The sequence below is a fragment of the Sciurus carolinensis genome, chromosome 4, assembly GCF_902686445.1.
Source record: "Sciurus carolinensis chromosome 4, mSciCar1.2, whole genome shotgun sequence".
In the NCBI taxonomy this organism is placed as follows: domain Eukaryota; kingdom Metazoa; phylum Chordata; class Mammalia; order Rodentia; family Sciuridae; genus Sciurus; species Sciurus carolinensis.
In genome coordinates this window covers 95,379,029-95,399,886 of record NC_062216.1, presented here as the reverse complement: position 1 = coordinate 95,399,886, position 20,858 = coordinate 95,379,029, and the positions used below count along the sequence as shown (strand labels likewise).

Sequence of the window (20,858 nt, the reverse complement as noted above, 5' to 3'; positions counted from 1 at the left end):
ATACTATCAATCTGGCCATAAGGAACATTCTGACTATTTAAACCATAGTGGGAAAGCTAAGTAATGAAACTATTTCCCTGAAATTCTGAGACTAGTGTTAGTTAGAAACAATTTAAGATCTCTACCCAACTCTTGGACAGTCAGAGTTACTCCTAAAGGAGCCTCATGCTGGGTAAATTCTGAACCTAATGTGGAATTTTTCTGGAATAAAATCAATTTGTGTTTGATTTGCTGCACTCAGCTATAAACTCTGAGAAGAAGGAGGAGGAGGGATAGTAGGGGAAGGGAGGTGAAAGGAAGGGGGAAGAGGAACATCAGAAAGAAATGGTGCCAGAAGGACCCTAGCTTGACAGCTGAGCAGAGAATCCAGGTGAGTGAGCTCACTGGGAAAGGCTCCTGCCAGGTGGCTCCCACGATGGAGGGCCTGATGATGGCCACATTCAGATTGCCACCCTCTTGCTGCACCAGCATCTCTCCCAAGGCCTTGGTGTAGGTGTAAGTATTGGGCCGACCCGCAATCAGCTTAGGAGTGATCTCATCAATTATAGCATCATCTAACCACCTGAAAGTAGAGAAAAAAAATTCTAGCAACATATGTTGCATAATAGACCAAAAGGAAAATGTGAGACACAATCAAACAAAACTTCCACCTTCTAGTTTGACTTGTGGAATTCAGAACAGTATCAGGATAGCAAGGATGAGTGTACCTGTTCCAATCATGCACGATGGATAAACTCTTAATCTCTTCTATGCCTGGTCTTAATGAAATTCAACTTCCTGCCACCCAGATAGATTAATTAAACAGATATGCAATCTTTTATTCATTTCATATAACCTCATATTATCCTCAGTTCTCAAAAAGGTTCACAAGTATAGTAGTTGAACACATCTTTGAGTACCATTCATATGCTAGCTGCCACGTTCCTGGACTCACAGCCTCCTTGATCCAGTGAACTTCAGGGGTAGCCCCACTCATTCAGGGTGGTCCAGTGAAAATCTAGCAAACCAATTCTGAAGCCTTTAGCTTTTAATTTTTAAAATTTCACTCAATGCCTCAACAGACAAAGCAACTCTATTTGACAGACTTCTCATCTGTTTTAGTAAATGTATAAAATGTATTTTGAAAGTCTGTTTAGAGCCTAAGCTAATAACTTGACAGTTATTTCTGGAGATCTCTGGTGAATTCTGAAGTCTGTCAAGTAGAGTGATTACAGAACTCTGAAGCAGTGTCAATAACAAGTATCGAATACTCCTGCTTCTGAACTAACGGGTACTGTGAGTAACGGTACCACTATAACATAGTCTTGAAAACTATGTTAGAACTATTTTGATAATCCCAAGTCTATCTACATTTTTCTAAAAGATCAACAAAATTATTGTCAGTTAAATATGAAATGTTTCTCTTAGCTGGAGGATAACCATGCTGTTTTGATTGTAAAAAATCTTACTTGTTAGTGCTTTGAGCCCAGGACAAGTTCTTGAGTATTTAAAATATGTTTGATGCCAAGACTGATTCACAATCACAAGTATGAATTTTAATCACTTTCATTTAACATTTAGGTGGCACATAAAGACCATCTATAGTGTTAATTTTCCTTGCTTTGCTTCTATTAGTGTTCAATGTATTCTGAATACTCAACTATTTTTTGATTTCAGTTGAATTAGTGAAGGTTGAAAAGTTCCTATAATTGAAACAACTCCAAATACTGGTTTCATAGATTTTGAAGAATACAAGTACAAAAGGGCTTGTAGCATTCTGTGGATGGCCACCTTTACCACTCTTAGCTCCACCTGTAATAATTCTATCTGTTCTAAATTCTCAGGTTATCATCAGGACAAACAAATCTTCACAACTGCACTTAAAGCTAGTTCATGAAACAAAATGAGTCAAGGAAGCTAAGGCATTCTTTTAAAAAAATGAAACAAGCATATATCTATGTAGGTAATAATTGGTTTTAAGGTATGTTTTCTAAGTCTGCCCATCAGACCATCTACTGTCTCATCTAATTACTTCCTTCCCAGGTTCAGAGAGGAGATGAAAATCACATATAGCACATCCCTTGGTTGAGTGAGACTCTTTTTAGGACCTACACTCAGTTCAGTGCTGCTGTTGCTACTGTTCTCCATTTGTTCTTTAAAGCAGTAAATAAATTAGCATGGAAGAATATACTACACAAATCAAAGTACATTTCTGAAATTAGCCGATTGCCTTTCACTGTACTTAAGGAAGTGATTTAAACCCATGGGTCTCCAATTCTAAACTTCTACTGCAAAAGAGTCATGAAGTCATTGAAAATTTTGGAAAGTAATATGTATATTCTATATGTACCTATACACGCAGTCTCTTCTGTTGTGGAAACAGTCATAATGACAGATTACTTGTGCAGGGTTTGCTAAGCTGCATTCAAAGTACTATTCAAAACTCACATATAGGGTTAATTAAAGGTTTAAGAAGGAAAAAAGGGCAATCCAAAACAGAGTGAAGTGTGGAACAGAGCTATGTTACACATAAAACTTTCACATCCCAAATATTAGATTGTCGGTAGTATTGTCATCAATTCTTGCTTCTTTTGAACAAACAAGAACCAGCTAGAACAGTGGTAATAATAATCATCTAATGCCATGGAAAGCTTTTCATTCATTCAGGAAATATTTGAGCCCCTACTATGTGTTGACACTGGGGATGGAAAAAGCAGCAAGAGACACTCTCTTCCTTTGAGGAGCTCATTGTCTAGTGGAGAATATAGATATGCAACCAGATGTTTACAACAACTGTGTTAATGGCAAGGTGAGGAGAAGCACTGGGTCCTATGTGAGCGCCAGGGGACGGAGCGGCCGCCAGGGGGCGACAGGGGAGAGCGCTGGGGTGCCAGTAGGACCCACCAGGGAGGCAGAGAGGGAACAGGCTCTAGGGACAGAACCATCACAGACAAAGGCAGAAGGTATGAGGGACAGGAATAATTAATTCGCTGTGACCACAGCACAAATGTAGGAGTGTGGCTGACAGAGAAGAGGCTGGATTGGTGGTCCTGAATATAAAACTTTGAGTCGATCAATAGTGGATTAATCCTCAAGTGGATTAAAACCTCAAGGGTTTTTTTTTTTTTCTTCCTCTATTTTAATTTAAAACCACCATAGTTCCTTAATTGTATTCAAATGCATTCTGTTTAGATAAAATTGAATTTCATTCCCAGTTCTGCTTGGCCGCATATTTGTTTTAATAACTGTTATCTTGGAGGGCAGTAATGATAGATATACAAATCTGCACAACTGCCAGTGACAGTTTGGTCATGAATCATTTACCTTTCAGGTATGACATACATTTTAGGGACTACTGAGGTGCTGACGACCTGAAGACAAATCAATTCCTCCTCTGGGCGGTGAGTTTATTCTTTGAAACTGAGGGTATTCAGTATCTGGTCACAGTCTGGGAGGGAGGGAGGGAGGGAGGGAGTGGGATGGAGGACCTAGAGAAGTTCCTCACTGTGGAAACTTAATGTTCCTACATGTTTCTCTGGTGAACTCCCAGAAACTCCTCTGCTGCCTCAAATTGTACTGTAATCTGTCAGGCATTAGAGGGATCAGCAGTGGAAAGAGGTGCAGGAAACTCAGTGTGACAGACCCTTTCCTGTGCATCTCAAATATATAAGAACCATATTTTCCAAGAGACAACACCATAAGAAGGAGGCTATGTAAATATATATATATATATATATATATATATATATATATATCTCCTCAGAGCATTTTCAGGATGGAACTGATTTGTTAAAAAAAATCTCCCATGTTCTTGTATAGGAAGAATTAATATTGTAAAAATGGCCATACTACCAAAAGTGCTATACAGATTCAATGCAATTCCAATTAAAATCCCAATGATGTACCTTACAGAAATAGAGCAAGAAATTATGAAATTCATCTGGAACAATAAAAAACCCAGAATAGCTAAAGCAATCCTTGGCAGAAAGAGTGAAGCAGGAGGTATCGCAATACCAGATCTTCAACTCTACTACAAAGCAATAGTAACAAAAACGGCATGGCATTGGTACCAAAATAGAAAGGTGGATCAATGGTACAGAATAGAGGACACGGATACAAACCCAAATAAATACAATTTTCTCATACTAGACAAAGGGGCCAAAAATATGCAATGGAGAAAAGATAGCCTCTTCAACAAATGGTGCTGGGAGAATTGGAAATCCATATGCAACAGAATGAAACTAAACCCATATCTCTCACCATGCACGAAACTAAACTCAAAATGGATTAAGGATCTCGGAATCAGACCAGAGACCTTGCATCTTATAGAAGAAAAAGTAGGTCCAGAGTTTCAACATGTCGGCTTAGGACCAGACTTCCTCAACAGGACTCCCATAGCACAAGAAATAAAAGCAAGAATCAATAACTGGGATAGATTCAAACTAAAAAGCTTTCTCTCAGCAAAGGAAACTATCAGCAATGCGAACAAAGAGCCTACAGAGTGGGAGAAAATCTTTGCCAATCATACTTCAGATAGAGCACTAATCTCCAGAATCTATAAAGAACTCAAAAAACTCTACACCAAGAATACAAATAATCCAATCGACAAATGGGCTAAGGAAATGAATAGACACTTCACAGAAGAAGATCTACAAACATAAGGAAAAATGTTCAACATCTCTAGTAATAAGAGAAATGCAAATCAAAACCACCCTAAGATTCCATCTCACCCCAATTAGAATGGCGATTATCAAGAATACAAGCAACAATAGGTGTTGGCGAGGATGTGGGGAGAAAGGTACACTCATACATTGCTGGTGGGGCTGCAATTTAGTGCAGCCACTCTGGAAAGCAGTGTGGAGACTCCTTAGAAAACTTGGAATGGAACCACCATTTGACCCAGCTATCCCACTCCTTGGTCTATACCCAAAGGACTTAAAATCAGCATATTACAGAGATACAGCCACATCAATGTTCATAGCTGCTCAGTTCACAATAGCCAGATTGTGGAACCAACCTAGATGTCCTTCAATTGATGAATGGATAAAGAAAATGTGGTATATATATACAATGGAATATTACTCAGCCATAAAGAACGATAAAATTATGGCATTTGCAGGCAAATGGATGAAACTGGAGAATATCATGCTAAGTGAGATAAGCCAATCTCAAAAAACCAAAGGACGAATGATATCGCTAATAAGTGGATGATGACACATAATGGGTGGTGGGAGGGGTTAGTGTTAGGGTTAGAGTTAGGGTTAGGGAGAGGGGCAAGAATGGAGGAAGGAAGGACTGTATAGAGGGAAAAGAGGGGTGGAAGGGGTGGGGGGGAAGGCAAAAAAATAACAGAATGAATCAAACATTACCCTATGTAAATTTATGATTACACAAATGGTATGCCTTTACGCCATGTACAAATAGAGAAACAACATGTATCCCATTTGTTTACAATAAAAAAAAAGAAAAAAAATATAAACTTATATACAAATGTTATGTATGTATATGTCACTATATATATGTATATGTATATATACATATACGTACACACATATATATGTGTATATATATGTAAATATATATATGTAAATATATATATATATATTGACTTCAGACATCAACTCTGGACATCAAATTACACCTGACTGTTCTCCAACTATCCTGACAGACTTGGGACTCTGAAATGTTCCTTTGCACCAATGAAGCAAATCATCATTTATTAGCAACTTCAAGTAACCCCAAGGTCCTTTAGATGACTTTCATTTTTCTTTGTCCTGGATATTTTTAAGTGACAGGTAAAAATATCTGTTCTCAGACCTGGATGAGATAAAAATATTTGCCCTAAAGGGAATAAACTTCTGATTTAGCTAAAACATTTTTTAAAAAAAATATATATATCTAAACATAAGTACTATATTCTATGAAATTATAATTGACAAATTCACTGTAAAATAGTCATTTTTTTCTCTGCTTTAATATTTTTTACGTAGAGTTAAAAGAGCTAAAGTTGGTAAAATAGAGCAGTAGAACAGAGAAGTGGAAAACAGAAATGAACTTATTTTGACACTTGGCTAGTGCCGAAGGAGAAAGTGGTTTCTGTTGTTTGGTAAGAAGAGACAAATACTGGAGACTGCACAATACAACAGTAAAGAAAGCCCATCTCAGATGAATATGTCAAGCAACTGTCACCTTCAGCCAGATCTTGGGAGGAATTCCTACTCTTGATTAGTCCTTCTTTACTAAGCATTTGATTATACTCCAGCACTATAATAATTGCTTTATATAACTTAATACATTATCACAACTATAAGATAGACCCATGTTACAAAAGAAGGAACTTGGATTCGGAGAGACCAAGGAATTTGCTCAAAGTCATACAGCTACTATGTTGTGTAGACATAAATTGAATTCATGTAAGTCTGACTACAAAATTTTTTCCTGAACTTTTATGCTCTACATTTTACTTCCTTTAACTAGTGATAATACTGGTATCATTAAGAAGTAAGAAATCATGTCTATGGTATTCCCAAGTACCTCATGCAGTGCTTAATTATTTAACAAAAGGTTTCTTCAAGAGTTATCTATCTCCCTTCCCCATCAGCAGTATAATCCCCACTAGGGGATGAAGAAACTCGCAAGGATAGGGTAGCTGAGGTTAACACCTTTTCAAAGCATTTTGCTGCAAGGATGTCCCACTTCATTACTTTATTAATGAATAATGATAAACAATCAAAGAGAGCAACAACCAGCCCACTCCTTGATCCCTTTGGTTGACCCAACTTACTCCATGGATTCGATGATTTTTTTTGGCTCCACGGAGCATGGATAGACCACTTCATCGATGTGCTTCAGGTTGCAGTTGGAATAGGCAGTCGAGATGTGTATGAAGGCTTCAAGCTTTGGCATCTGACTGGCCATAAACAAGAGCTGCTGGGTGGCAGTGACATTAAGTTGCACAGCATGTCTGGAAAAGATTAAGCAGTGGGATACATGATGAGTGACACAGCATCCTCCTGTTGTGACCGTGCCTACTCCAATAACTGGCATATCAACAAGGCTGCCTTGGAGAACAAGGAGAGAAAGGATGGGTCTTGGTTACAGAGCTGGGAGACACTGGAGTTGGTCGTGCTGATGCTGTGATCTGTGCCTGAGTCCTCTTCACTGAAGCACAGTACACGTCGTGCTTACAGGTTACTTGGTTCTAATCAACTGGAAGGAAGATCATGATCCTCTGAATTCATCACTGGGTTTTTATAAACAGCCATTAAAAGAACAAAAGTACATAAATTAAGCATTTAACTCAAAAGTTAGAAATTACAAGTAAATTGTGGATTTTTAAATGAACAATGTAAGTTGCTATTGTAAAGATCCAGGTCAGACATGAAAATTGAGGTCAAAACCATAAATTGTAGCTAATAGAACACAAAGCCAAAGCTCTACAAACACAGTATGCGGCAACAATGACAGTTCTTCACAGGAGTACGTGGTTTATCTGATATCAGGAAACCTATTACTCTAATTTAAATCAAAGAGAAAACAACCATATAATCATTTATACATATTCTGAATGTTTAAAAATGACATTTAATATCTATTCTCTAATTAAAGAAGTTTACTTAAATAGAAATAAAATTATTAAAAAATGTACATCTCAGTTTGCTGGCCAGTGTCCTACTTAATGGTGAAAAGCCGGGAACACTGCTTTAAGGGCTAGGAAGGATGTCTATAATCACTCCTCGTACTTAATATTGTTGTGAAATCCCAGCCCTGCAGTAAGAGAGGAAAATAAAATCAATGAACAGATATAAAGTTTTGAAAAGGCAATTATAAAAATAATTTTTAATGGCATTTTGAGAAACAAACAGAAAAAGCTTTTTAAAAAGACTAGGATGCTGAAGATAATTCAATAATATGTTCCCTTATAAAAATTATGTAAAACATCACCAACTTTTCTGTGTGTGACCAAAAATTAGAGAAGGTAATAAGGTGTAAGGAAGGTGCACATTCAAACTAGACATTTTTTATTAAATCAAGTTAATCAGAAATGGATATATAAAGAAAATATTAAGATTTTATTAATGGACATGGTTGCCACACTCCTGTAATCCCAGTGATTTGGGAGACTGAGGCAGGAGGATCACAAGTTCAAGGTCAGCTTGGGCAACTCAAAGTACAATAAAAAGGACTGGGTACGTAGTTCTGTGATGGAGTGCCCCTGGGTTCAAAACAAAACACAACACAAAACTTAATTAATGGAGTAAATGGAAAGACTATTTTAAATATGTTTTCTAAATTAATCTACATATTCAAGTTAGTGCTAACTAAACTCTCAAAATTTTTAAAAACTTGGAAAAATTATTCTAAATGTAAACATGAAATATAATCAAGTGAAAAAAGGAAATTCTATTTAAAAAGGAGTGCTCTTGGTATACTTGCCCAATATGATAAATATTACAGTAATTAAAACAGTGTGGTATTGGCAGAGAAAGCCTAAGAATTTAAAGAATTGAGGATAAGAGTTTTATTTCAATAGAATGTAAATAAATAATTTAATAAATGTTGTTTAAGAGCTAGCCATCTGCAAGAAAAGCAATAGCAACTCTACTTTCATGCCTACATCATTCTTCTGTTTGTAGATTTTTCCTGACTATTCTTGTATATAGTTAAATTTTAAATGAATCAAAGGTCTAAATGCAAAAATAAAACTAAAAATATAATAGAAGAAATTATGAAAGTCGCACAAATAATAAAGATTTGGAAGACAAATTAAGAATTGTTAAAGTATGCTGAATTTTCCAAGAAATCTCAAAATTAATAAGAAAAAATATTTCAATAGAAAAAAGGAAAAGAACATGAATAGGCATTTCACAAAAGAATAAAATGTCAATAGCATATAAAGATTGCCAAACTTTCCCATAATCAAAAAATAAAAATAAAAATAAAAACATACAATACCATATCCACTATCATATTTGCAACATTAAAAAGAATTAAGGAATCATATTGTGAGTGTAAGAAATAAGCATTCATACACACAGGAACAATGTAGGTCTACACTACCTTTTGAAGAGCAACTAATGTTATAATGTAATGTAAATTTCTCATAACCTGGAGACATCTAATATGTATCTGAAAATTCTACTTCTGTAAATTTACTCCAAAGAGAGTACACAAAGGGTTACAAATACATCTAGACACAAACATATAAACATATACATACATATAAACAAAAATTTCCATTGCAGAGTTGTTTATAATAGTGAAAAATTAGAACAATCCAAATGATCACCAATGTAGAGCTGGTTGAGTATATTACATACACGTATAATAAAATGTCATAGTCAATATAAATGGTAATAATTTTTTTGTGGTACTGGGGATTGAACCCAGAGGCAATTTATCACTGAACTACAACCCTAGCCCTCTTTTATTTTTATTTCCAGATAAGGTCTTGCTAAATTACCAGGCTGACATCAAACTTGCAATCCTCCTGTCTCAACCTCCCAATAATAGAATATTTATTGGTAATGAAAGACATCCAAATTATAAGTGAATAGGTTGCAAAATATCATTCTTAATCAGGATACCATTTTTGTCAAGTTAAAGATCATATAATAGTAGGTGTAAAAAGAAAAGTTGGAATGTATGTTCTCTACAATATTAGATGGTCATCTCTGGATGGTGGAATTTTGGAATTTTGCTTCTTTGTATATATTGTTTTCATTGAATATGTTTTTTTAAATTTTTTTTTATAGACACCATAAAGAAACTTACTTGCACATGTGTGCATGCACACATATATGCAAGCCAGGAGGGGGAAATGGGAAGGTACCTCAGTGGGTCGTCAAAGCGCACAGTGGCTGCGCAGTGGAAGATGATGTTGGTATAGGACAGGAGCTCCTGCATGTCCTCTTTGCTGATGGCTAAGTCCTTCTGATTGAGATCTGCGTAAATAGGTTTGATCTTCTCATGCACTTTTGGACAAACTTCTTTGACTTTCTCAAATAGCTGAAACATAAATATAAGTAAATAGACAAAGATCATCATCATCTTCACCAAATCATTCTTGTTTGCATTGACTTGTTTTATTATATTTCTCAAAAACCGGTTTTAGTTGTAATGTTGACATCACCCAAGGAAGGCGTCTGCCTGCTCAAGAGCCATCTGCTTTACTTCACACAGTTCAGTTTAGTAAATTCCTGCTTCTCTTGAGAAATATTTGAAAAAGCCAGTTCCCATTACTAATAAGGTGTGTACTTTGAGCTCTTCCTGGGTAGAAGGAGTGACCGTAAGCAGTGATCATTCACATCCTGCCTTGATCTTTCCCATTGAAGGCAGCTTCAAGTTGACATGTGGTAAAAGTTTCCATTTTGGGCTGGAAAATAATTGTTTCAGTGCAAAACTACCAGCCATTATCATAACCTTTACAAAATTACCAGTATAATTACCCACAGCTTGGTTAACTGGATCAGATTAACAAGATATCTTTTCAGCACAAACATGATTAGAAAATAGGAAATCCAGCAAATTTGTAATCAGTGAAACATAAAAAAATGTTTAGTAATCTTTTTCTAATATAAATGGTAGCTAACATCTAATAAGAGAATTGCATGAGCTCATGTACTTTTGGGGGAATTTTAACAATTTTTTAAAAAAATATTCTAGTTTCTTCATAAAGGGAAAAGGGAAGAAAAGTGGTAATTTTGGCTTTTATTATGGTTATTGAAATGGAACAGATTATCTGCTTTCCCTTCTACACAAATTCTTAGATTAAATTGGTATTTTCCACTTCTCAGAAAACACAATTTTAATAAAAATTATCTTTCTTCTGACCTATTTTTATAAGATGGAATTTTACTGTAGTATCCGTATGGCTAAAAATGTTTAGAACAGTTAGCAGAGATTTGGTATGTGATTTTTATACACAATGTAGTAGTAACAGACACAGTCCTCTTGCCCGCTTTAACTCCCAATCTTGCTTTCATTTTACACCTCGATTCTTGGTAGCAGGCTTCTCCCCTCCATTAAAGATCTATCCCAGGTTTTTTAGTTGGGTAATAAAAATTTGAATCAGGTGGTCAGAGGAATCATGTCTCATTTATGTCAGGCAAGAACAGGTTCAGAGATCATCCTGGAAACTCAGTATGACTAGGGAAAGGAATCAAATCTGCATGCTGCCCTGGCTAGCTAACACACTTCTGTCTCTCAGCTAAAATTTTTCTACACTGTAGAGACAGCGCTTTTCAGTGGGAGTTACTACAATTTTGAAAATAATTTGGAAGTTAGGTCAATCCTCTGTGGGGTTTTTTTGACATCCAGGATTGATAAGGTTATTCAAGTATCCTAGACACAGTTTCAACAAAGACATTATACTGGCTCTTCCAGAAAGATTGTTAATGGTTCCTCTAATCTTGATCAGCATATTAAATGTGTGCTTTCATGGCCAAATGTCAACTATACGACAAACACATGTTGGACATTTTTGGATAAGTGTATGTAAAATTTGTACAATTCCCTCTTTTCTAAATAATTGAATTTGTCGAAGGTTCTTTTTGAACCTATATCATAGACTTTATTCACTGGACATTTATTTAAGGTTCTGTGAACTCTTTTTAACTTTTGGCTTGTGATGAGCTGGGGCACTGGAGAAGGAGCAGGAACTGGGTGAGGGGTGGAGGTATCACATTTCCATAATGCTTTTGAAACAACGTAGAGGCCCTGAACTTGGATTCTTAGTCAAGTAGCTATCCACATGACCTCACTGAGCAAGCATCACAGGCATCTATTTTCTGGGGCTCATTGAAGGTAATCATCCATTTTCTAATAATTAAAGTTTGTATTCATTTTACTGAATCCCCCAACCGTCTTCAAATGTAACTATACTATGTAGTCTTAAAAACACACTAAAACTTACTTAATATACTTATTTTGTTAAAAAAAAAAAACAAAGGATAAGATCTTTTCAAACTAAAGCAGTCTCTGTGGAATATCTGGTGTTGCAAAGTGAAAGAGATTGTAACAATTTTTAAAGTGCCAAGCACAAGCAAATCAATAGATTCTATAAATTGGCTCTAATCTGAGAACAATTAAATGCAAATAAGTACATGTACATTAAAGCAAAACCCTATTATGCCCAGTGTACCCTTCTGTAGTAAAATCTCAAAATTTTGGGATTGTGCTAGTTCACTATCAATTCCCATAAAATGTAAAGGATTAATCTGGAAGGTTTTTTTTTTTTTTTCTTTTTTCCTTGGGTGCTTCATTTCTATAAAAGACCATAATGCAGCATGGTGTAGTAGAGTTATTGGCTTTTACTTTGCAGGTGTTTAGTTCAAAGTGAATTCTTTTTAGTTCAAAGTTAATTTGTTTAAATGAATTGCTGTACCTCTTACGGATTAATTGTATGCGTTTTAGAAACTGCTTAACAGTGATAGTCTTGAAAGGATTCAAACCATTTCATAAAATGGTCTGAAACAGAATCATGTTCTGTGAATTGAGGTCACAGTATGAAACTATGCATGAGTCATTGTCCAAAGTTCACCATTATATTTCATAGCTGATTTACTTCAGGGACAACTGAGGGCTTATTGAGCAATTCACATTTTTCCAGAGAAGTTGATATGAACAGTCCAGTGCAACCTGCCAAGTTTTGTCTGCTTTAAATCCACTTCCTGGTGACATCATTCAAAAAAGTCCTCCTCACCTCCCAAACCTTGAATTTTGTCTGGCATGGCATTCTCAGAATTTGCTTTGCAAATTCTAGACCTTCCCTTATCTAAAGACTATAACTTAATAGGAAAAATCCAATTATTTCTGATATTCTCTCAATGAAAACTGTTTTTTAGAATCTGATTAAGAATTAATCACTCTTAATTAACTACATCACTCTTAACATAAGTTCAGCTACTTAGAGGTTTATTTTCCAGATATGGATGTCATCTTCTTGATGTTATCTTAAGGAAATACTTAAAGAAGTTTATTTGTGACTAAGTGGATAAATATGGGTCATGATTATTGTAAAAAGAAACATTGTTAAGGCACTAAGAAACCTCAGAGTGCTCTCAGCATTTCTTTGGACTACACAACTGAATGATTTATTTGCAATTCATTATCTGTTCAGTGGCAAAGAGCCACTGGGTCTTTTTAAGTCAAGCCATATTGAAGATAGCAATATAGACAAAATGTCGATTTCTTATCTAGAATACAATGGAAAGCTGATTGGTTCATAATTAAGTGAGCACATTTTTCATAACTGAGACACTAAGCAGCCAGTCTGGGATCCTGGGGTACCCACAAATTAAAGAGCACTGGTCCTGATGAGTGAGCATGTTCACATGAAAACACGAAATCTGCCAAGGTTTCCTCAGAAGCTCTTTAGATTTTGTGAAATATTAGAAGATGATTTTTAAGTGATGTTAAATACTTGGAATCATATTGCTAATAAAATAAGTCAAATAATTAGCTCCGATAAACAGTTTCAAAACTAAAAGTGGACTGAACTTATAACTGCTGTCATAATTTTGAAAACTTCATATTCGTGACTGCTTTACTGCCTTATTTATTTGCTATTTTAAAAGATAGGTGTTTCATTTTCCCCACCATAACAGTATAACATGTTTGTGGTAATTATATTTGGAAAACTGAAAAGTTGAGTACTGTTTTTATTTTTTCACTATTAAAGAGGGTTCTTTTTTCCTTACCATAAAAGTAGCATGCTTATTATAATTGTAATTTGAAAATGTCAAAACATAAAATTAATCCAAGATTATTCCAAGCAATTAATATCATTAATTGATATTATAGTGAATAGGGCTGTGCATCTTTTTTTTGCACTGAACATATTGCAAGCATTTCCTCATGCCATTTACTATTTTATAAAACATGATTTTTAATTCAGATCTACTAATCCAACACATGTATGTATTGTTGTTTGTTTAATCATTCCTCTATTATAGAACATTTGAATTGGTTTGAGTTTTTGTTATTATAAATAATACTAAAATAAATATATTTGTATATTATTTATGTGTTTCTGATTGTTTTCTTAGAGTCACCTTAATTATCTTTGAGAAATTCCTCAAGAATTTATCATTAATTAACATACATTCCCCTCTAGTGATATGTCCCTTTAAGTGTTCTGAAAATCCTTCAGAAACTTAGTCATAAGTACAAAAATGAATCCTCTTTTCTGATTTTCAAGTCTCACTTCTGTGTGGCAAATGGATTTACAAAAAAAAAAAACAAAAAACTCTTCCAAAGCATCTCATTCTTAATTGTCTCTCTCTAAAAGCAAGGAAACAGGAAGTGAGAGGTGGTAGCTATGTATACCATGAAAGGAAAAGAATGAAGCAGATGTATGAATTTTGATAAATAGAACAGATGTCCTCTTGATTATATTTCCTGAGGACAAATTGGTAACATTTTAATTTTATCTGAAGGAAAAACTTGCAAGCCCCCCGTGCCTGACAACAACATGTCGACCTACCTTTCGGAGCATTAGAATACTTATGTTGAGTTAGAATTCACAAATTACTATGGATGACTGGGGAGAAATATTGTTTGGAAGCTGTACAAGGGGCTGTGTGTGTGGCTCAGTGGTAGAGCACTTGCCACTTGTCATGTACAAGGCCTTGGGTTCAACCCAGCACTATGGGAGAAAAAGAAAGCACTATACCAAGGACCTACTTAGAAATAAGTTACTCCTGGATCTGAATCACTGTGTTCATGTCAAAATAGTCAAATTAAATGGCATTATCTAGACCAGGCCTTGATTCACATTAAATACTCAATAAATATTTGCAGAGTATGAAGCCTTCCAGGAGAAACTAACCCAGACAGGAAGACTCTTCAGAGTTAAGAATGAACAGGAGTGAGAGTGGTCATACACCAGAAGTGTAGTTTGACTGGACCAGACAAGAACACTGAGTAACCTCCACATAGAGAATGGTTGTTGGATTAGGTTTGTCTGAGACTAAACTTCATAAGGATGTGAAAGCGATGCCAGAGAAAAACACTAACTCTTCTTTATTGCTTGACATGTTTCCAATCAGCATGGGCTTCATTCCTGTTAAGTATTACAGTATTGTGGATTCTATCTTATTTCTTTATTTGATTAGAATTGGAGGAGGGGGCCAAAATGCAGACTGGTTATTCCCAAAGTGGGTCACTCCAATCAGTTTTCCAAAATAGGGTTATTTAAGGGCATACACACATAAAAAATTCATTTCCTAGAGTTTTAGTCAGATTTTCGCTGCCGTGACTAAAAGATCCCTACCAGAACAATTATAGAGGAGGAAAGGTTTATTTGAGGGCTCACGGTTTCAGAGGTCTCAATCCACAGACAGCTGACTCTATTCCTCAGGGCTTGAGGTGAGGCTGAACACCATGATGGAGGTGTGGCAGAGGGAAGCAGCTCACATCATCAGGAAGCAGAGAGAGTGGTCTCCACTCGCCAGATAAAAATATATACTCAAAGCCACACCGTAATTCCCACCTCCCGGATTCACACCCTACCACTTCAGTTACCACTCAGTTAATCCCTATTAGGGGATTAATTCACTGATTGGGTTAAGACTCTTACAACTCAATCATTTCTCCTTTGAACCTTCTTGCACTGTCTCACACGTGAGCTTTTGGGGGATACCTCATATCCAAACCATAGCACTTAGTAATGCTGATTTTTATGCTTTCTTAATATAACACTTGGTGAGAATAAGAGTTTTAAGTGTGGCAAACACGATAACATTTTTTCAAATGGAAAACCAACAGCACACTACCTGCACCCATTTTCTCCCTTTAATTTGAGATCTGAGGACTTTTCGTGGTCATTACTCTCATGTGTTGCTGTGATATCCTCCACAACTGGCACAGTGTTGACACTTAGTAGGTACTCAACTGAGATTTGTTGAATGAACAAGTTTAGTGAATTTCATTTTTTTTTCAGTGTTTAGATATTGTATCTAACACACACTCCTTCTTCCTTTCACTTTTTCATTAATCTATTCACTCAGGTCTTTCACGTATAACAAGCTGTCACACTGTGTGCCTGAATCAAAGGATTTCTTTTTACTTGATTCTAGACCTAGGCTCAAGAAACAACTCACTTCAAACCTGAAAACATCCATTGGTTCCCACCCTTGCTGTTGCAGAATGAGTTGTGAAGCTGTAAAAACATGGAGATGAGTCTACCTAACACCCCCTTCAGAGGTACAGTGGATAGGAAAAAAGGAAGAACCTCCCAAAAGGTGGGGTCATTGGCCACAAAAACATGATGAAAAACAGAGTTTTTTCAGAGAATACGTTTAGGCTATTTAAGGAAACTACCAACCCCAGGGTAAGGGAGCCTTCTCAATTGATGATAAATAGGATTTCCTAATAGTTTTAATCATCCTCTTACATTTTATTGAACACACTAAATTTTTCTAAGATTTGTTGACACCATCTCTGAGTCTTCTCTAGACACATGATTTTGAAGCAGGTCCTGTTATTGATCTCTCTCTCTCTTCTTTTTCTTCCAAGACTTTTCAAAATACCTAAATTTATTTATTTCTTATAAAACATATCTAATTCACTGGATTGTCTTTGAGGTCGATCTCCAAGTCTGTTTTATTTACTACTTTATCCCTACATTTCCCCTGGCACAGGGGAAAGTGACTGACTCTTGATAAATATTGGCCATTTTTGATTGACTGCTCCTACCCCTGCCCCCCAACTCACTGTTCTACTGTTCTTTCTTTTCATTTTTGAACTTCTAGGAATCTCCTTTGTCTCTAGATCAACCGTGCATTAAGATTATTTTATAAAAACATATTTTACCTAATAAGTTTAGTTTGTTCTGTATCAGAAGGCATTTTTCTGATTCTCTATTCCAGGAGTTGGAAAACTTCCATAAAGGGTTGGATAGTAAATACTCTCATCTTTGTGAGCCATATGATTTCAGTCACAACTACTCAACAAATTAAACTCACCACAGATCTCACATTTATCTTTCCCATCTTCACCAGCATCACTTGAGTACTCTATTATGATTATGATTATGATTATCATTATTATTTAGATAGTAAGAAATCATCTCACTAGTAGAAGGCCAAAAAAAAAAAAAATCGACCCTCAATTAGAGTGTCATGCTGTAAAAGCAGAGCTAAACTTTCTCCCACATTTGAATAAGAATATGGAGAGCTAATAAATGCCAAGTACTTCCTAGGGTCCGGGCACAATTCTAAGTGACTTTCCTATATTAATTCATTTACATCTTACCGTAGTGCAAAAGACAATGACTATTATTGTTGTAACTTGGAACCTGAGACTTGGTTATGTAAAGTCAGTGCTCAGTGGTGGAGAGAGGATGCCAACTCTGGTCTATTGGGCTTCAGGAACAATGTGCTACCCAGAATATTTATCTCCTGACACCTATTCTTCTACCTCTCTGAAAGTCTCAGTTATCATGCAGGTGTTCTCCATTCTTCAGTAGCTACTGTGCTTTAGAAGATGATATTACCTTCAGGGAAAGGCTGAATGACCTACGGACACTCATCTCTGAACAGTGATTGTCTTATCTCTGAGATTTCTGAACAGATCATCACATGGCACACCTCAGGTTCAGGTCACAGGGGTTGGCTAGAAATGAACATGCAATTCTACCCTGGCGGATGAGAAATGAGGGACAGTTACTGAGGGTTTCTAGAAAAGAAGCATCATCAATCTTGGGAGACCCGAGGGAGAGCCACCTCTTACCATCCAAAGATTGCCATATATGTATGTGTGACATCTGAAACCATGGCAACTATCTCATTGCAAAAGGGATCAAGCCAGAACAAAACGGCATAGCTGGAGACACAGATGGAGGCAGTCAGAGCTCTGGTTAACTCACAGTTCCTCACCACTCTAGTCTTGGGCTTTTTCCATCATACAATCAATAACTTTAGTTTTCAGGCCAGTTCCAATTATTCAGTCTATCAGAATCTGGTGTCAGCATATTTCTTACATGCCTGCTCTGAGCTTGACTTGACTATTTAATTTTTGTCTTCATAATCTTTTCACCTTACCTACTAGTAGCACATGGTTAGGATGTCAATAAATTTCTGCATGCAAATCTGGATGACAATATAGTCTTATTCCACAAGATGCTTAATCATCTATATCAATGCCCTGATAAAATTTTCTATTATTAGAAATGTTCTCTACCTGCTCTGCCTAATAAAATAGTCACATGCACCTATTGAGCACCAGAGCCGTGGCTAGTATGAATGAGGGACTGAATTTTAAATTTCATTTTCTTATTATGAAATGATAGTTACATATGGCTAATGGCTACTACATTGAATAGCACAGATCTAGACAACAAATGAAAACAATAATTTCAAAGATAGGAACGTGTCCTCTAAGTAATTCTAGATACCTAGTTAAATGGAAACACCTGGAAATAGTTTTATTTTTACTCTAACATTATTTTTTTAAATCTAGAGGTTAAAATTAATATACAGATTTTTTTCTTTATTAAAAAGCAGACCATCTGGCTGGGTGCAGTGCTGCATGCCTGTCCAGCAATGAGAGAGGCTGAGTCAGGAGGATTGCAAGTTCAAGGCCAGCTTCAATAATTTAGGAAGTCCCTAAGCAACTTAGTGAGAACCTGTCTCAAAATAAAAAAAAAAAAAAAAAAAAAAGAAGGGTGGGAGTGTAGCTCAGTGGTAAAATATCCCTGGGTTCAATCCCCAGTACCAGAAAACAAACAAACATATAAATGAATCTACATAATTAAAAACCATGATCAGCTTACTTATCTTTGTTTCAAAGTTCAGTTTCAAAGTAAATGTGGGCAATTATACCTTGCATTTCACAGATGGCCAGTAACTACTTGTTAGGTAATTCCTTATTTTCACAGAGCATTATCTACAGCCAGTTGGCAATAGCATTCTCATATTCTGAAGCATAATTATTCGTGCAGTGGACAGTGTTGGGACACCAAGAAATGAAATCAAGCAGGTAATTCTTTTCATGGAAACTCTCTTTACATGAATTCCAGATAGTGCCAGGAAAGTGGTGATTGTTAATCAATAGCTTTTCTTTTTTAAAAAATATTGTCAGATGATATAATCTGTTCTTGTTTCCATGTAGACCTAGTGATTCAATAATAAAATTTTCAGGTATATTATACACAATTCTATAATTTCTTTAAGGAAAAACTCACAGAAAAAAGAATCTATACAAATAAACTAATTAGTATAACTTAGTGAAAAGTGGAACCATAAGGGGTAGTGATTAAAGCCTTATCTTATGATATCAGACCTGGATTTGAATCTAGAAAATCTCGAAAGAGAGGGTGAGTGTGTGTGTGAGGCAGAGAGACAGAGACTGACACCCTGGGTGAGCAAGGCATTAGTACCACTTTTAACTGATAAGGAAATCAAGGTTCAGCAAGCTACGTATCATACCCATGTCACATAAGTAATTTATGATGCTGAAATTCAGGTCAGTGTGACTTTGAAGCCCATGGTCTTCAGCACCATCTGATAATAACTCACAGTTCCAGGTTATATGATGCTCCTGGTCTTGGGACCACACTTTGAGGATCATTGTTCAGAAAAACTAAATAGCTGACAACAAATAGCCCAACAGTGAAAACAGGTGTGGGGATTTACCCTTGTTTCAGAGATGTACCCAGCATCATCGAGATTTCCAGAACAACATTATCATTGCTGGGTTGTCAAACACAGTGGTGGTTTGAAAGGAGCAGCAGATAAAACTTGTGCTGACCTCAAGATTGTCTGCCACAAAATTTCTCTAGAAATGCTTAACTGGCAACAAAGCTACGTGGACTGAAGGGCATGTCCACTATGTGATGAAAACAAAGTCCCCTGGGGATATATAACTGAGCAAAGCTGTGAAGAGGGATCAGGAGTTTAGTCTAGGTTTTGTTTTATGTCATATCACCCTTTTGGTCTTATTCCTAAGAACCATTAGTTCTGAAGGCAGAATGTGGTAGGAGGACACATGGAGTCACACTGGAGCTTTTAAAGTCTGACTTGCTTATATACTAGGTGGGTAGATTTTGGTAAATTAATACATTAAGTCTCAGTGTATCTATAAAATGAGGATGTTAGTGCCTCTTAATTCACAGAATTTTTGCAAAGATAAAAGAGGATGGCATCAGGAACCCTTGGAACAGTGTCCAGTAGATGTTAGCTATTTCTACGTGGCCCACGGTTGACTTAGATCATGAGATGAGAGGACTTCCCAGGTCACTGAATAATGGTTCGTACTGAAATCCTGCCCTGGTGCCAGCAAGGAAATATGATCATCAGTGTTTCTGGGTCATTTATAATGTGCTGTGCTATTCAATATACAAATACATGTATCTACTAGATGTTAGTATTTGCACACATGGAGATATTTTATAAAATAAACCAAAAAAGATCAACAATTCTTTAAATCTTCATTATGCACAGTCCAGTGATTCTGTAAATTCCAAAGGATACTTTGAACCAGAAATACATGTATGTTTTCTCATTTAATTGCGTTGGTAGATAATTATTGTCATTTCTATTTTTAAATATTGCAAATCTGGAGCTTAACAGGTAGTGGCAACAAATTGATAAGTCAGCATTTGAACTCAGATGTGTTAGAGACCAAAACCTATACTGCCTTTAAATTCAATATGCCTAACATTTTTTTTGGAGGATAGTGAGGGTTTGTTGCCTAAATGCTCATTCATAGAGACAAAATATTTTATTTTCAATGAATTTTGCCTTAGAAGAATTTATGAGCTAATATAAAATTTAAGTTTTCATAGATATAGGAGCTAAATCATTTAGTGTTTGGACAACTGAAACTATTACTTTTGGCTACTTATCATCATATTTGTTCCACACATAATAGAAGAG

General features: G+C 35.9%; 1 protein-coding gene across 6 annotated transcripts in view; it reads right to left on the bottom strand.

The window, feature by feature from the left end:
- Far2 (fatty acyl-CoA reductase 2) overlaps positions 1-20,858 on the bottom strand; it is a 151,613-nt gene that overhangs the window by 21,668 nt on the left and 109,087 nt on the right. For all 6 annotated transcript variants that reach the window (XM_047548358.1, XM_047548353.1, XM_047548352.1 and 3 more), the window contains 3 exons: positions 9,812-9,987; positions 6,764-6,943; positions 385-562 (listed from right to left, as the gene is read on the bottom strand). In XM_047548358.1, the coding sequence (XP_047404314.1) occupies positions 385-562; positions 6,764-6,943; positions 9,812-9,987 (534 nt within the window). The remainder of the gene's footprint in view (positions 1-384; positions 563-6,763; positions 6,944-9,811; positions 9,988-20,858) is intronic.